Source organism: Lytechinus pictus, chromosome 11, assembly GCF_037042905.1.
Source record: "Lytechinus pictus isolate F3 Inbred chromosome 11, Lp3.0, whole genome shotgun sequence".
NCBI classification, from domain to species: Eukaryota; Metazoa; Echinodermata; class Echinoidea; order Temnopleuroida; family Toxopneustidae; genus Lytechinus; species Lytechinus pictus.
In genome coordinates this window covers 1,503,625-1,520,002 of record NC_087255.1, presented here as the reverse complement: position 1 = coordinate 1,520,002, position 16,378 = coordinate 1,503,625, and the positions used below count along the sequence as shown (strand labels likewise).

General features: G+C 35.2%; 1 protein-coding gene across 2 annotated transcripts in view; it reads left to right on the top strand.

The window, feature by feature from the left end:
• The window catches only part of LOC129271275 (fatty acyl-CoA reductase 1-like), a 32,115-nt gene extending 19,696 nt beyond the window's left edge, over nucleotides 1-12,419 (top strand). Inside the window, exons 8-14 of one of the 2 annotated variants that reach the window (XM_064106683.1) lie at nucleotides 765-883; nucleotides 2,891-2,961; nucleotides 6,124-6,202; nucleotides 6,629-6,718; nucleotides 8,374-8,503; nucleotides 10,801-10,928; nucleotides 12,013-12,419. In XM_064106683.1, coding sequence (XP_063962753.1) covers nucleotides 765-883; nucleotides 2,891-2,961; nucleotides 6,124-6,202; nucleotides 6,629-6,718; nucleotides 8,374-8,503; nucleotides 10,801-10,833 — 522 coding nt within the window. In that variant the 3' untranslated portion in view covers nucleotides 10,834-10,928; nucleotides 12,013-12,419. Of the gene's footprint in view, nucleotides 1-764; nucleotides 884-2,890; nucleotides 2,962-6,123; nucleotides 6,203-6,628; nucleotides 6,719-8,373; nucleotides 8,504-10,800; nucleotides 10,929-12,012 lie in introns of those variants that run through there. The other variant, XM_064106684.1, reaches the window with a different exon arrangement.
• Nucleotides 12,420-16,378: the final 3,959 nt, after the last annotated feature.

The following is a 16,378-nucleotide window of genomic DNA, read 5'->3' as shown; positions in this document are numbered from 1 at the left end:
AAATGTGAATTATGGATGAGTAAAATAAGCTGAAAAATAAAGGGGAATCCACAAGTTAATCACCCTTGGGGAGAAAAGAACTTTACCAGAGAGAATTTTGACTTTTTTCTTTTAAAAAGTTACATCGAATTAACTTGCCCATAGAAGCTTCTTAACTAAAAAAAGTAATAAAAACGAAAATGCAGTATTAGGCATGAATTGGGCATGAAACAGACATGACCCGTTGTCTTAATCATCTCCCGTTATCAAACATGAAATGAGCTGTCAATTATTGTTTTTTCCCTTCTGAACCTGCTCAAGGTTGTCATTTGATGAGCCTGGTTTGATCATGGAGATTTCCCTGGTCAGATCAGGAAATTCCTTGGACAGAATGGTCAAAGGTGGTTGATATGCTAGAAAGTGCAGAACACACAGTAATGCTGCGTGCATGCAAACTTGGAATGGGCTGAAAAGCACCACTGTTACATAATAGACTGTGTATTCAAAACCACTGAAGTGAGACCAATGGATTTTTTATAGAAGTTAGAACATGAGATGAGCTTCCTAGTTCCATACATTTCATTGAGTATAATTTTTATCTTTTGAAGTAATGCAGCTGCATATAAGAGGGACATTTTTTGGACGCACTGTATTTATATACCCATACATGTTTATATATACATATCTTTATGTAGTATGTATATATATATATAATTATATATATATATATATATATATATATATAGTTAATTTTTTACTGTGCGGTATTCTTTCTCTTCTTATAGGTTGGTAAAGGTATGGTAACAACAGTGCTCAGTGATCCAAATACTATTCTTGATGTAATTCCTGTCGATGTTATAGTGAATGCAATGATAGGTGTGACGTGGTATACAGGCGTCCACAGGTGAGTTGTCCGGAAGGACTCAAACTAGTGCTGCACGCAGCCTAACCACATCGAAGTTTGCCCAACATGGCGCTTTTGAACTGGCCCAAATCGAACCAGAAAATGTTGCCTGACTTGCAGAACTATTACTCAAAACCTCTTATCCAAGAAAAAATGTATTTTGTTAAAGTTTATTTATTTAATCATTGGCCAGTAGTAGTAGAGGATTGCCACATGACGTCACCACAGACATTAAGATGACAAAACCATGCACAGTTGCAGTTGACCATGAAAGCAGTCGTTGATCACGGTTAATGTACATTTTTATTATTGTTTTCCTCCAACATGGCTGCTTTTTCCTGGCACCATCTAAGTCTTTAACATTGTTCTTAATAACAAAACAGAAATAAATTAAGCTTGGTTACCCAATTCATATGTTTGGTATTGTACACAGATCTCCTACGAACTCGGTCTAGAACATGGTCGCCAGCCCTGTCAATCCAAACACCGTTCTTAAGAAAAAAAAGACAGATTGGTAACACGATTCAAATTTATATGTTTGGTATATTAAACACACCTGCTATCAGTTCATAATTTGTTCTGATCCAAACAATGTTCTTTAATACAATACAGGAAAGATTGTTAACCCAAACCATATGTTGGGTATTATACATAAACCTGATATGATATTAGTCTATAACTTCGTCACCAGTCCTGTTCATCCAAACCATGATTGTAAGTTCAATAAGAAAAGATTGGTAACACTTATTTGTTTTGTATTATACATATATCTGAAACATAAATGACATCAGTCTATAATTTGGTCACCAGTCCTGCTAATCCAAACCATGATTGCTAGTACAATATTCATATACACAGACCTGTCACCGTCGCAGTATATAGCTTGGTCATCAGTCTTGTTAATCCAAATCATGATTGTTAGACTAATAATCATGGTTTGGATTAACAGGACCATGGACCTATGAAGAGATGGACATTCATCGCTTAGATAAGGAATTTACTAACAGGTGACTGTTACTGTCATCTGAATAACATTCTCTTCATACTTGTCTACTTTGATCCTATGATCGTTACCATGAGAAGGGCCTGAAGCAGTTCGTGATTGGAACTTTATACTTCACAGATTGTATGCGCAGTTGATTACTTAAACCGACATGATAAATCGATATGCAGTTTTTGTTTACCTTTGGTAATCTTCGTTCCATGTGTTTTATTTGGGAAAATGTCTGCATATTTTAATATAGTTGAAAATTTATCATCGATTGTTAACCATTTAAACTTCAATTTTCCCAGGTTTCTCCACAATATTCATGGCCCCGTCTTACAAAGAGTTACGATTGATCCGATCAATTGTGACTCTATGGAAATCCATCAGTGTCATAGTCTAAGAAAACATTTGCACAATGTCCTTTGTATGCAAAGAGAAGCGCAGTGAATTTTAAAGATTACAATGAATGCATGATTATACATCACAGCTAGAAAATATTTTGAACAAACATTGACGTTGCTGGCCGTCCATAGTTGCGAATCGATCAATCGTAACTCTTTGTAAGACGGGACCCGGATATACGTGACACATATCGTGTCTAGATCGTGTATCTCTCAATGTAATTAGGTTCCTTACGTACGTCCGGATCGAATAATATCATATTTTATATCACAAAAATCGTCCGCTTCTAAGGTTTGCTGTTCCAAATATGAAGCATGTTGATTGAAAGCACATGCTGAAATAGGGTATCAGCCAACAAAACTAAAACTGGGGAAACTGATCCGTCTATAAGTGATCGGATACGTCTTGGTAGTCATGGTGATTACTATTGTCACAACACCTGTATGTTCTTGTTAAGATGCACATAACCAGGTATAACGGTGACTATCATTGGATCGAAGTAAGGCTCGCGCAATCGTGCATCTCTTCATATAGGTCCATGACAGGAATAACAATGTTACATGTAGTTCTATAAGAAAAGACTGGTAACCAAATTTATATGTTAATATCATGCACAGGCCTGCCAACATCTCAGTCTATAACTTGGTCACCGGTCCCGTTAATCCATTCAAATTAGGTTCACATTGGGGTAAGTTTATTAAGAACCATTTCCATTCATATTGTATTCATTTCCAATAATCCTTTCTACTTGCGATTTTTATTCGTTATTGCAAAGAGACTTTTTTTAATGTACATATTCATTAGAAGTTATGTTTTTTACCATTTCATTTGGGGGATTAATATCATTGTATTGTATTTAACAATTTTGTTGACATCATTAGTGTGGCCATCAAAAGATATCTATAATACATTTCAATTATTAAAGAAAAAAGACCACAGTTACTTTTAATTGCGCAGCTTAAGTCCTAATGTACCCATCTTGTGCCCATCTTGTCCCCAGATCCCTACCCAGGATGCAAGAATTGTAAACGTAGTGTTTTGCCCACTTGAATGATGATAATAATGCTAATAATATGCAACATTTATATAGCGCTTAATACAAATGTTTCTAAGCGCTGCATACTATTACCTCAGCTTTAGCACGGCTACCCTGATCGGGCGCATCGAGCATTCAAGGAATTTCTTCCTACCGGGTACCCATTTAATACACCTGGGTCGAGAGTGGCAAATGTAGATAAACGCCTTGCCAAAGGACGCTAGTGCTGCGGTGGGATTTGAACCCCGGACCTTGTGGTTCAAAGTCCGAAGACTTATCCCCTGAGCCACAACACCTCTATTTGATCACTCCCTTTTCTATTCTTTATTTTCAAAATGCATAATTACACTGAATAAACATGTACATTTTTTCAGACAAATAGTAAATGAATATGTTATATACATAATTCCTTTAACATGCAAAGAACAAAATAACATTTCCGTTCTGCTTTATAAATGTATGTATTAATTTAATGAGTTTTATTCCGGGGTTGTAATTTTTTTAAGCAATATGTTTATAATGACAATCCTTCTGCAAACTGTAAATTTTAAATTTTCTTTGTTAGTAGTAGATCATGTTTGTTTAGAATGACTTTTTTATCTTTATTTTCTTTTCTTTATGATTCATACCAAAATAAATTACCGATATATGTTTGTTACGTAATGAAAATTGTATTGTATACGAGTGTTATGAATGCAGAAGAAAAAAATAAATCAAATCAAATCAAAATCATATAGTCAAACTGACTTATTATACAATCGATAAATAATTTTCACAGCCAAAGCCAATTTGGCAAGAAAAATAAGTGATTTTGAGAAGATGCATACATCTAAGAAATTAACATTGGTAATGATTATGTTTCCTAAGGTGACACATTGTCAGCTTGTTCGAAAAAGTTTCTGAAATGAAACCATTATTTGCTCTGAAAATTTTGTCGGCCTTGGTCTCGACCTCGGTCCGAGTTATTTGGCAAAGTCCAAAGGAGAAGGAGTTTTTGCTCTAGCGGCCGCGTAATTCGGAATTATGGCCTCGACTTTATTCCGGGGCGGTTTCATAAAGCGGTTCCTAAGTTAAGAGTGATATTAAGAACGACTGGTGATCCTTTGTAATGCGCTAAATAATCATCAAAGAACATTAAATAGTGAATATCATTTACAAGAAGGGATCACCAGTTGTAACCTTCTTACAGCTTTCTGAAACGACTCCCTGTAGTGTGTTTCACAAAGCTTTTCGTAAATTTACGTACACATTTTTGCATGACCGGAACACGTCCTCAGTCAGCTACACAGGATCTGATGCAAGAAAGGAAAACCAGTCGTTCGTAGTCACTCTTTACTCTCGTACAGCTTTATGAAACGGTTCCCTGATGAGGAGATTTATTGTGTACTCGAACTCCTTGAACCTCAGTCCACCATTTCTACAAGAATGAAAGACTAGTACTGCAAAGTTCGCATTAAATACCCCCCCCCCAAAAAAAAAAAAAAGAAAGCAAGGGTAATCTATGGGCCTACAATAACGATGTTTTGAAATAACGTAATCATATTTATTTACAATGCACATGTATCAAATAATTTTATCAAGATCGTCAGTGCCCTATCGTATCGTTGTATTCAATATGAATGATAACTTTCATTGATAGTAGGTAAAAAGGAGTAAAGGAGTAAACTTGAAATAATCAAATGATTGTTAGAAGTACCCATGATTTCGAGTTTGGCAGTATAGATACGTTGCTCAAATAAGAGATTTTTTTCAGAAGAGAAAATACAGTCTATTAAGTTTACTAAAAAAAGAAAAGAAGTTTAGTCACAAGAAATTTGTAAGGCTACATATCCCATTACCAATTTTCTGTAGATTTACACGATGTAATATTCTAGGACTCCTCGGGACTCTGCTGTAGGAACTTTGCTGTTTCCAGGAGGAATCTTCTAACATTGTAGCACTTTGTCGATGAGCAAATTTGTAATTCTGACCAGCCACCCCAAAATTCACCTACCGTATGGGCACTAGTATTCAACCCGGCATAATTCAAAGATTTGGACAAATTTCCCAAATATTTAGAAAAAGGGAATTTATCTTAATTTCATATCTTTGTTATTTCCAGTGTAATCTGTTGTCGGTATTTTCTTTTTCAATCTGTGGACTGTATGCGCGGAGGATCGAATTATGCGGCGATGACCTTTTGCACTGAAATGCACTAGTATTCAACCTAGTGATGATAGATAGCTAATTTGAAAATGGTTTAGATTGCTAAATTAGATCTAGATTTATGTAAGTCTCTGGCTTTGATTAGTTCCCTGTTTGGTCTCATCTCAATTGGTCTAGTCCATAGTCGGATGGGACAAGGGCAGATTGAAAGACAGGGCCATCTTTCATCGCTAGGTTGAATACTAGTGCCGACGGATTGAATACTAGTGCCAAAAACCATCGCCTTATAATTCGATCGCCCGCGCACACAGTCGACGGGTTGAAGAAAAAAATAACAGAAAAAGAATAACCAGCATTTGCTCTTGGAAATAAGACGGGTCTGAAATTCAGGTAAATTATATATTTGAGGAAACTCTCCAAACGGGTTGAATACTAGTGCCCTTACGGTACGTCGCCCAAAACGAATTTTGAGATTTTAATTGAATTTCAAAAAGTACATTATCAGCTGCATGGTCAATATGATTCCTGAATACAAATTGACTAATTTTTTAAAAAACTCTTTAAAAATAATTTCATATGACTACTTATTTTGGGGTTTGAATAAGGTAGGTATATTTAGTGGACTTGTGGAATTAAGTTATTGGCCCTTTGTATTCCATTTACACACAGCTAATGTCCTAGATTGTCTCCAGAAATTTCCCCTGGAGAAGGGAATTGGACGACCAATGGTTCAACTCACCAAATACGCGTAAGAATAATTGTGCTCTTTTAACACGCTGTAATTATTGTAATTACAAGGAAAAAGGGTGTGGGGGGGGGGACATGTCTGCGCACCAAACAATTTAGATTTATAATATTCATGGTTTTTTCCTTTATTTCAAGAAAATTTTTTGTTGGTAATGTTCCTTATACATGTTATAGGTCTATTCTCTTAAGTGTGCCAAAAACCTCATAGATTTTCAGACATTTTCAGATTGAACAAAACAATGGTGCCCCATGTCTGCGCACCCATTCACATTACACACGATTCTAGGAGTTTCATGAAAAAAAAGCTGAATATTGAGGCCGTCACATTTCCCAGACAATTATGGAACACCATGTACAGTCTATGTAACATCTCTGTAAAGTCTACAATATATTAACCCATAATTTGCTTGTTATGTTTTATTAATAGGGTTGTATTTGAATGCATGAACATGATAAACGACAAGATACCGGCTTTTTTCATTGATTGTGCATTGAAGTTAACGCGACAGAAACCTATGTAAGTATGATAAGGTGTTAAAACTTTCCGACATTTCAAAAATATTCATGAACCTAATATTAACATTTTATTGTAAAAAAACAAACAATAATGGTTACCGAATTGACAGTAAGATCGTAAAATAGAAATTATTGACGAAAATGTGAAACAGGCCAAAGTGTTTCGCAGGTTTATCGCGAAAAAAAAATCCTATTCCGATCGACGAATGCACGCTGCATGACATGTGCTGTGCAAAACCGTTCTGAAAAAAAAGTGGGATCTAACTTCGCGGACAATAGTTTTGTGAAGATTAAAAAAAATAGTAAGTTAAAAAGGTGATATATTATTATTTGATGGACTGCAATATGCTATAGAATCGATCACTATCACATTTTGATGATATCCCGGTGGGGGGGGGGGGGGTTTACTGAGATTTGGTTTCGACAGGGGTGTGCGGATGAAGGTTCAAAACCCATACCCATATTTACGGGTCACTTTGGCTTAAAAGGTACCTAGTATTAAGTATTTATTAAAATTTGACAAGCAAAAAAAAAAATAAATAAATAAATAAAGGTTATCACCCAAAACTGGAGGACAATATGGACCCATATGTTTAACATGTTTAAGGCCAGTATCTAAAAATTGGGGCCTTGGAGCCATGTTTAAGGCTCAGCACCCCCAGTAACAATATAATAATCCTCCGTGGATAGGTCCATGCCCCCCGGGATGATATCTGTTTTAATGATGATTTCTTGATGCTTCTTGAAAAGTTCGGGTTTTTTTCTGAACAGGCGCCAACGGTGATAATATGCCGATATTTTAATGAATACTGGGGACTGTGTCATCAACATTTTTGTCTGACAAGCTGTCAAATCTGATAACTTTCCTTGATTTGGATTGACCAAGAAGCACTGTTCCTATGGTAATTGTTTGATAAAACCATACTTGTCGGAAAAAAACTTTCATGAAACACCTCCTGATCTCATCCTTAAGGAATTTACGCGAAAGGGTTATTTTCGGTCACTTTTCATGATGATGATAGTTTATTAAAGATATTTAATGGTTTTTATATATAATGACCGTCACGCAAAGTTTAGACACACCTATACCATATCGTAAAAAGGTATAATTTGACATAGGTATTCTTAAATGATTGTGATTATCATAAACCACTTATTTTCAACTGTCCAATTAGGTAATTGTTACATTACTGCATTCCAAATAATTACGATGATAGAGAATAAAATACAGAAGACCTCATTCTTTTTTTTCCTGCTAGGATGATGAATTTAAGCATCGCATCATCATGATCATGATTATGATAAACAATTCACATTTTCAACTTTTCATTTCATATTTAATGATTATGTCATCGTTCCAGATGACAAAGACGATAACCACTGGCATTTAGATTTGGGCTATAGAAAAGGGGGAAAAGAAAAGGAAATGGAAAAGAGTGAAATAAATCATTTTCTAAATATGTCAAAATTCATCACTAAAGTAGATTTTTATATTAGAAAGGTCAAAATTTTGCTCGCTCACTTTGCTTGCCCGTGGCTTTTTAGAAAAAATGCCCAATATGGAATGCCAGGTCCCCTCAATTTTCTTGCTCATTATGCCACTGAGGAGAGCAGTAGACGACAGACGACCTGATCGTTATGACTTTTTTTTAACAGGATGATGAAGATGAACCAAAGGATCGTAAAGCTGGTTTACGTTCTGAGGCCCTTCTTGTTGAACTCTTGGGACTTTAGCCATCATAATATAGAAGCTCTTTCCGCTGCAATGAACGAGAAAGATAGGGAGGTATATAGGCAAACCCATTCAAGACGATAAATTGACTGAATCCTTGTTTGATCCCCCTTTATTCCGCAAATTGGCAACATTACTATTCTATTCTTTTAATACATGCATTTCTTTTTATTCTTAAAGGTCAAGTCCACCCTAGAAAAATGTTGATTTGAATCGAGAAAAAAAAAAGATAAACAAGCGTAACGCTGAAAAATTCTTCGAAATCGGATGTGAAATAAAAAAGTTATGACATTTTAAGTTTTACTTAGTTTTCACCAAAAATAAATTATATGCACAACGCAGTGACATGCAAATGAGAAATTCAATGATGTGCTTCACTCACTATTTCTTTCTATTTCTTTTATTGTTTGAATTATGCAATACAGTGCGTCCCACAAAAAACGAAACCGAGATTCATCGATGATTTATCATAACTTAATCGCAAATACAATAGATAAATTACCTACCATTTTAAAGCTTAGAATCTCCTTTTTCATCTGAAATTACTTAGATTCTTTCTCATTCACGCATGAGTGAGCAAAAACAATGTGAAAAGGGGATACCAAAAAGTCACTTGGCGGGCCGTATCTGGGTTTTAAAAAGAAAAGCACATTTTTTAAAAGTCCAATATCTGCTCTTTAATTTGATACCTCAATTACAGAAAATGGTCAAGATTTAACAAAGTTCTGGTTATTTGAAATAAGGCTTAAATTTCAATAATTTCATAAAATGAAGAGGTTTTACAGGCTAGCGTTCAAACTCACTCGACACTCCGTTTTGTTGACGATCAGCCATGCATTAAGTCTTTTGTTACCGTGCGATAGCTTCAGTGGGAAACCGGTGAAAACACGTTTATTTAATGAAATTATGGAAATACAAGCATTGTTTCGAGGGAGCATAACTTGTTTACTTCTTGACCATTTTCTGTGATTTAGGTATCAAAGAAAAGAGAAGTTATTGAACTTTTTAGTCATGTGATTTTCTTTTTGAAATTCAGATACCCCCCGCCAAATGAGTTTTTGGCATCCTTTCTTCGAATTGTTTTTGCTCAATCATGCATGAATGAGGAATAATCTAAGTAATACCAGATGAAAGAGGAGATTCTAAGCTTTACATTGGTAGGTCATTTGTCTATTTTATTTATGATTAAGTTATGATAAATCATCGCTAAATCTCGGTTTCGTTTTTTCTGGGACGCACTGTATTTCAAGTTTTACAGATTTAACACTATTACAGGACCAACCATAAAATGTTAAAAGAATGGTGATTCTCCATGTTCAATGAGGAATGAATTTATTCCACAGGACGGTATGGAGAAAATAATAAAATACTAAAGAAATAGAGGTGGTTGACGTCATCAGTTCCCTCGTTTGCATACCGACAAGGATTTGCACATAACTATTTTGTGAAATGAAGCCAAAGTTAATAATGTCATAACTTTCCTATTTTACATCCGACTTTGATGAAATTTCAGTGCTCTGCTTGTTTTAATTTTTCTCTTTTATTTCAAATAATTTTGTTGTTGGAGTGGACTTGTCTTTTAGTTTTCATGTCGGGAATTTAGGACAATAGATTACAAGAAACATTAAATCTCATTATGATAAGCTTGTTTATTCAATTTAGCTACTTTGCTATTCTTTTATCGCTACATTTTGTTTGATCTAAACTGTTCATATCGGAAATGAATGGAGATTGATAATGTCAATTTTCCCAAAAAAATTTATGCTCTTCAAGCTTTCATTGTTGCCAAGTTAAGGCTGCTTGTTTTTTTTCAGACAAAATATACCGGTGCAAGCGAAATGACTCAGCGGGAAGATATACCTATAATTTATTTATTTATCAATTTTCTTTGATGTTAATGAATGATTAAGTGAATAGAGGGATCACGCGTGTAAAACATTTCCCGCAGACTGTTTTTTAAATGGCACTGTTAACAAATTTATTCTAAAAAGTTGAAATCAGAGGGTTAGATGTTTACTACCAGTGGATAGGATATATATCAGACATTCCATATCTTACCAGAATAGGGTACCTTAGCCAGCTCATTCTAAAAATAAATCGGCATTAATGAAGACATCTCCTCACGGGATCATGTTCATCACCTGAAACAGTAAAGAAGCAGTCAAAAAAGTGTTCCAAAGTCATCAATATTGAATCCTAGTTTGGGCAAGGAGTTCAGTAGTTGCCCTCCTTGTAATCCGTGTTAGATGGTCAATCATGTTCATACACTTTTATCAATCAGCAATATCAAATAAATAAATAAATAAGAAATCGAATAATCTGTATCTATTTGCGCCATCTTGTATTTTCAGGTATTTTTCACTGATTTGAGCACGCTCAATTGACAGTCATACATGAAAGCCCACGTAATCGGTGTCAAGAGATACATGCTAAATGAAGACATGGAAAATCTGCCTGCAGCACACGGTCATCAAAGAATGTAAGCTCTAATGCAATGACGATCTTTCCTTTGGCACTCTGAACAAGATCTGTGCCGAAGTCACACATGCTCAAGTCTCCCCGTTGGACACTGTAAATATACCCCAAAACATTTTTCTTCTCATTTGGCCAACAATTGATCCATGATATAATGTTGGTAAACCTCTAATACCTGTGCTCCCATACAAAGAAAAACACTTGATCTGGTATTAAGATACAAAATTAAAACGGGAGAATTTAAGTGAGATATAATACCAAGGAACTTGTATGTGTATGACATCAGATATCTTGTTAGCATTACCAAATAACGACCTCAGTATTCAAATGTTCTCAACTTCCTTATTACTCCTTCAATCTTCCTTAAACTTTAATTGATCCGTTTCTATTTTTCTATATAATATGAATTCAACTTGCTTAAAGAGTGTTCATTCATATCTAAAGCCCGTCGGAAGCATTGGTAAAATAGTAATGTGAATTATACTATGGTAACATTCCCAAATATTACAAATGTGTTGTGGTATTTGGATGTTTTCCACCCGTTAGGGTACAAATTTGACACTTGTTTCAGCCATTTGAATTCATATTTAGCATTAACACCCTCTGTAGATGTGATTTTGTGTAATATAAAACAGGGTTTTGAACAATTGCTTCACACATATATTGATTATATATAGAAAGCTACACACAAATCGATTTGTAAGAACCTATTCAATGAAAAACCCCTTTTCTTTCTTTTAAATTAAATAGTCTTAGTGATCTCCTTTTCCAAACATTCATAAAGCGTTTTTAGTATTTTTATGTTTTATTAGATTTATTTAAGATTTTTGCGTGTTTTTTTATTACTTCTATTCTACCTTCCATTTTAAAGAATCTCATACATTGATGGCGGGGCTTTGGGTATTTTTATGTCCCTTTCCCCCTTTCATTTGTATCCATGGACTTGTAGAAAAATGAATAAGTTGTGTCAGATTGAAGAATAGATATTTCTATTAAAATGATTCTGTTCTCTACATGAATGCATTCTTACTTTGAAGACAAATATTTTCATACCAATGAATTAAAGCATATTCTTGCTTTCCCTTCAGGTTGCGCAACCTCCGATGGGCCTTCAATACTGTCCTCGCTGTCGTCATTTGGCGTATCCTCATGACCCGGTCAAAGGTCGCCCGGAACTTCCGGACCTTTATAATCGACGTTTTGTTCAGATTCATTCGATGCTGTCGCATGCTCATTACCTCTATGGGTAGCTGTCATTGACCAATCTTTGCCACCACTGTGTGTTAATTGCAGTGGCAGTTGACCTGTGGTAGGCAATATAAAGATCTTTGATGTAGATACAGAGCCATCAATTCATTTATATGTGTATATCAGGAGAAATGCGCCCTCTACGCTCGTTGATTATGGCTCTTTGGATTTAAGATATTCTCTATGTGTATGAAATGCAATTTACTACTACTACGGCAGCAAACACAAATGAATAAGCAATCAAATAAATAAATAAATAAATAAATAAATAAATAAATAAATAAATAAATAAATAAAGGCATGATTTTCTGTTTTGAGCTTCCCAGTGATTTCTATTGATGCTTTGTGCTTAAATATTCGATAAAAATTGTAAAGGTAGATACGCTATTGTAAATATCTGCATGTTTTATGTTTAGGATGTCGAAGAAGGATATGAAGCAGAATCCTTGACTCCTATACTGCTACACTGTACTCTTGGTAGTACTATATTCCTGACAGATCATCAAATAGCAAAGTTGTCATAGGTCCATACTTCAATGCACTTTAGTGTGTCTTTTAGGTTAAACACAATAAAAACGCTGTTTAAGATTTTATACAACGCTGTTTACTATATGAACCTTACAATATTTGTTTAACCGTTTAAACAATCATGTTTAATTTATTGAAAATTAGATATTAAAAATTAAACTTTGTTGCTTAAGATTTAAACACTTGTTTAAACTGTTTAAACAATCACGGTAAGGTTCATATTGTAAACAGCGTTGTTTAATTTTTTTTTACTGTGTAAAAAAAAAAATAGTTCCACCTTATCAAGATTTAGATTTTTATGCAGGAATTTTTTCCCCGCTTATTAATCGTATGCATGTAATCTTATACATCAGTGCTTCTCCCCACCCCATCCATATTAATCGTATGCATGTAATCTTATATACATTAGCGCTTCTCCCCACCCCCATCCATATTAATCGTATGTATGTAATCTTATACATTAGTGCTTCTCCCCACCCCCATCCATATTAATCGTATGTATGTAATCGTATACATTAGTGCTTCTCCCCACCCCCATCCATATTAATCGTATGTATGTAATCTTATACATTAGTGCTTCTCCCCACCTCCATCCATATTAATCGTATGTATGTAATCTTATACATTAGTGCTTCTCCCCACCCCCATCCATATTAATCGTATGCATGTAATTGTATACATTAGTGCTTCTCCCCACCCCCATCCATATTAATCGTATGCATGTAATCTTATACATTAGTGCTTCTCCCCACCCCCATCCATATTAATCGTATGTATGTAATCGTATACATTAGTGCTTCTCCCCACCCCCATCCATATTAATCGTATGTATGTAATCTTATACATTAGTGCTTCTCCCCACCCCCATCCATATTAATCGTATGTATGTAATCGTATACATTAGTGCTTCTCCCCACCCCCATCCATATTAATCGTATGTATGTAATCTTATACATTAGTGCTTCTCCCCACCCCCATCCATATTAATCGTATGTATGTAATCTTATACATTAGTGCTTCTCCCCACCCCCATCCATATTAATCGTATGTATATAATCTTATACATTAGTGCTTCTCCCCACCCCCATCCATATTAATCGTATGTATGTAATCGTATACATTAGTGCTTCTCCCCACCCCCATCCATATTAATCGTATGTATGTAATCTTATACATTAGTGCTTCTCCCCACCCCCATCCATATTAATCGTATGTATGTAATCGTATACATTAGTGCTTCTCCCCACCCCCATCCATATTAATCGTATGCATGTAATCTTATACATTAGTGCTTCTCCCCACCCCCATCCATATTAATCGTATGTATGTAATCGTATACATTAGTGCTTCTCCCCACCCCCATCCATATTAATCGTATGTATGTAATCTTATACATTAGTGCTTCTCCCCACCTCCATCCATATTAATCGTATGTATGTAATCTTATACATTAGTGCTTCTCCCCACCCCCATCCATATTAATCGTATGCATGTAATTGTATACATTAGTGCTTCTCCCCACCCCCATCCATATTAATCGTATGCATGTAATCTTATACATTAGTGCTTCTCCCCACCCCCATCCATATTAATCGTATGTATGTAATCGTATACATTAGTGCTTCTCCCCACCCCCATCCATATTAATCGTATGTATGTAATCTTATACATTAGTGCTTCTCCCCACCCCCATCCATATTAATCGTATGCATGTAATCTTATACATTAGTGCTTCTCCCCACCCCCATCCATATTAATCGTATGTATGTAATCGTATACATTAGTGCTTCTCCCCACCCCCATCCATATTAATCGTATGCATGTAATCGTATACATTAGTGCTTCTCCCCACCTCCATCCATATTAATCGTATGTATGTAATCGTATACATTAGTGCTTCTCCCCACCCCCATCCATATTAATCGTATGTATGTAATCTTATACATTAGTGCTTCTCCCCACCCCCATCCATATTAATCGTATGTATGTAATCGTATACATTAGTGCTTCTCCCCACCCCCATCCATATTAATCGTATGCATGTAATCTTATACATTAGTGCTTCTCCCCACCTCCATCCATATTAATCGTATGCATGTAATCTTATACATTAGTGCTTCTCCCCACCCCCATCCATATTAATCGTATGCATGTAATCGTATACATTAGTGCTTCTCCCCACCCCCATCCATATTAATCGTATGCATGTAATCTTATACATTAGTGCTTCTCCCCACCCCCATCCATTTTTTTTTGCTGCAGAAGTGTTTTATTTAATTTTGATCAAAAAATTTCACTTTTTTTACTTTCGTAATTATTTGATCAAACCACATTATATATTTTTTTCTATTATTGTTTTAAATAATGTGAGATCTGTTTTTTCTTCACACTTGTTATTTGTAATGTATTAATGTATCGTGGTGACCCCTTTTTTATAAGCATCACTTCTCCGGGGTCTCTGAACCATCTATTTGTTTTGTTTTTCTGATACTTTGTAAATATTTTATCTCGTACTGTTGTATCCTGTTGATGGTTGAATAAAATTCAAAAAAAAAAAATTATGTTCTCCAATTTGATTATGCTAACCCTCTGAAGACTTGTATGAGATGTTATGTAATAAGATTCCTAAATTGTGAAAATAATATGAAGTATAATTAGAATTATATTAATAATAAAGAATTCGAAGAGGGTCCCGCCCTCATAATTTATTTTACCCACCCATTGCAAGTCAGTTTTTACAGAAGTTGACAGATTTTGTATTCTTTATCAATGCTCTTGTTTGTTTTTGGAACCATTTAGTGATGTATATCAATGCAATAGTGGATACATTCTTGTTTGGCCTACTCTTTTATTCTCTGAAAAGATGAATACTTACTCAGGTTCCTGCCCTTCTATAGCTGTGCAGGGATCTATAGATCATTTGAATTTTAAATTACTTTGAAATTCTTTCGTGTGAAGCACCGCCTTAGCACATGGAACATGCTAACCCTCTGAAGACTTGTATTTCGTTATCATTAATAGAATTATAATTATATCATTTCATTTGCATAATTCAGGAATTATACTATATAGTCCACTATGTGAAAACGCTTTCAGCAGTAGGAGAGCTGTGTGGGCGTGTGGTTGTGGCTTTGTAAGTGTGTGTGTGCGTGTGGGGGGGGGGGGGGGAGGGGGTGCGCACATTGGTGTGTGAGGGGGAAGTGGGTGCATGCAAAAGGAAAGATCCCCTCTTCGGTGAATTTGAATCAATTTAATCAAATACCGGAAAATGGTATTTTCTTGGGATTGGGAATAATCTATTCCGTTTATGAGCATGCGTCTATGAACTGAAAGAAATTGTTTGCAAACATTATATACCTCGGGGAGGTTTATTAGTGAGCACGAGGGATAGGAAAGGTAGCCAGGAAGGGGGATCCCAAACTTCGCTTATTGCGGCAATTCATGCTATGTATATACATCAACATTAAATAGATGTGGCTTTGCCTTTAAGTCATATAATAGTCCAGTCAATATAGGGTTTGACCCACCACTAATTGCAACACTGCATATTCCACTGAAATGCTTTCCAGGAAGGTCCCATTAACAACATACTAAAAGTCCCAAAAAAATCCAAGCAGTGGAAATTTATGAAATTTGCATATTATGCAAATTACCCATAAAAAGTTAGAAAAATAAGGA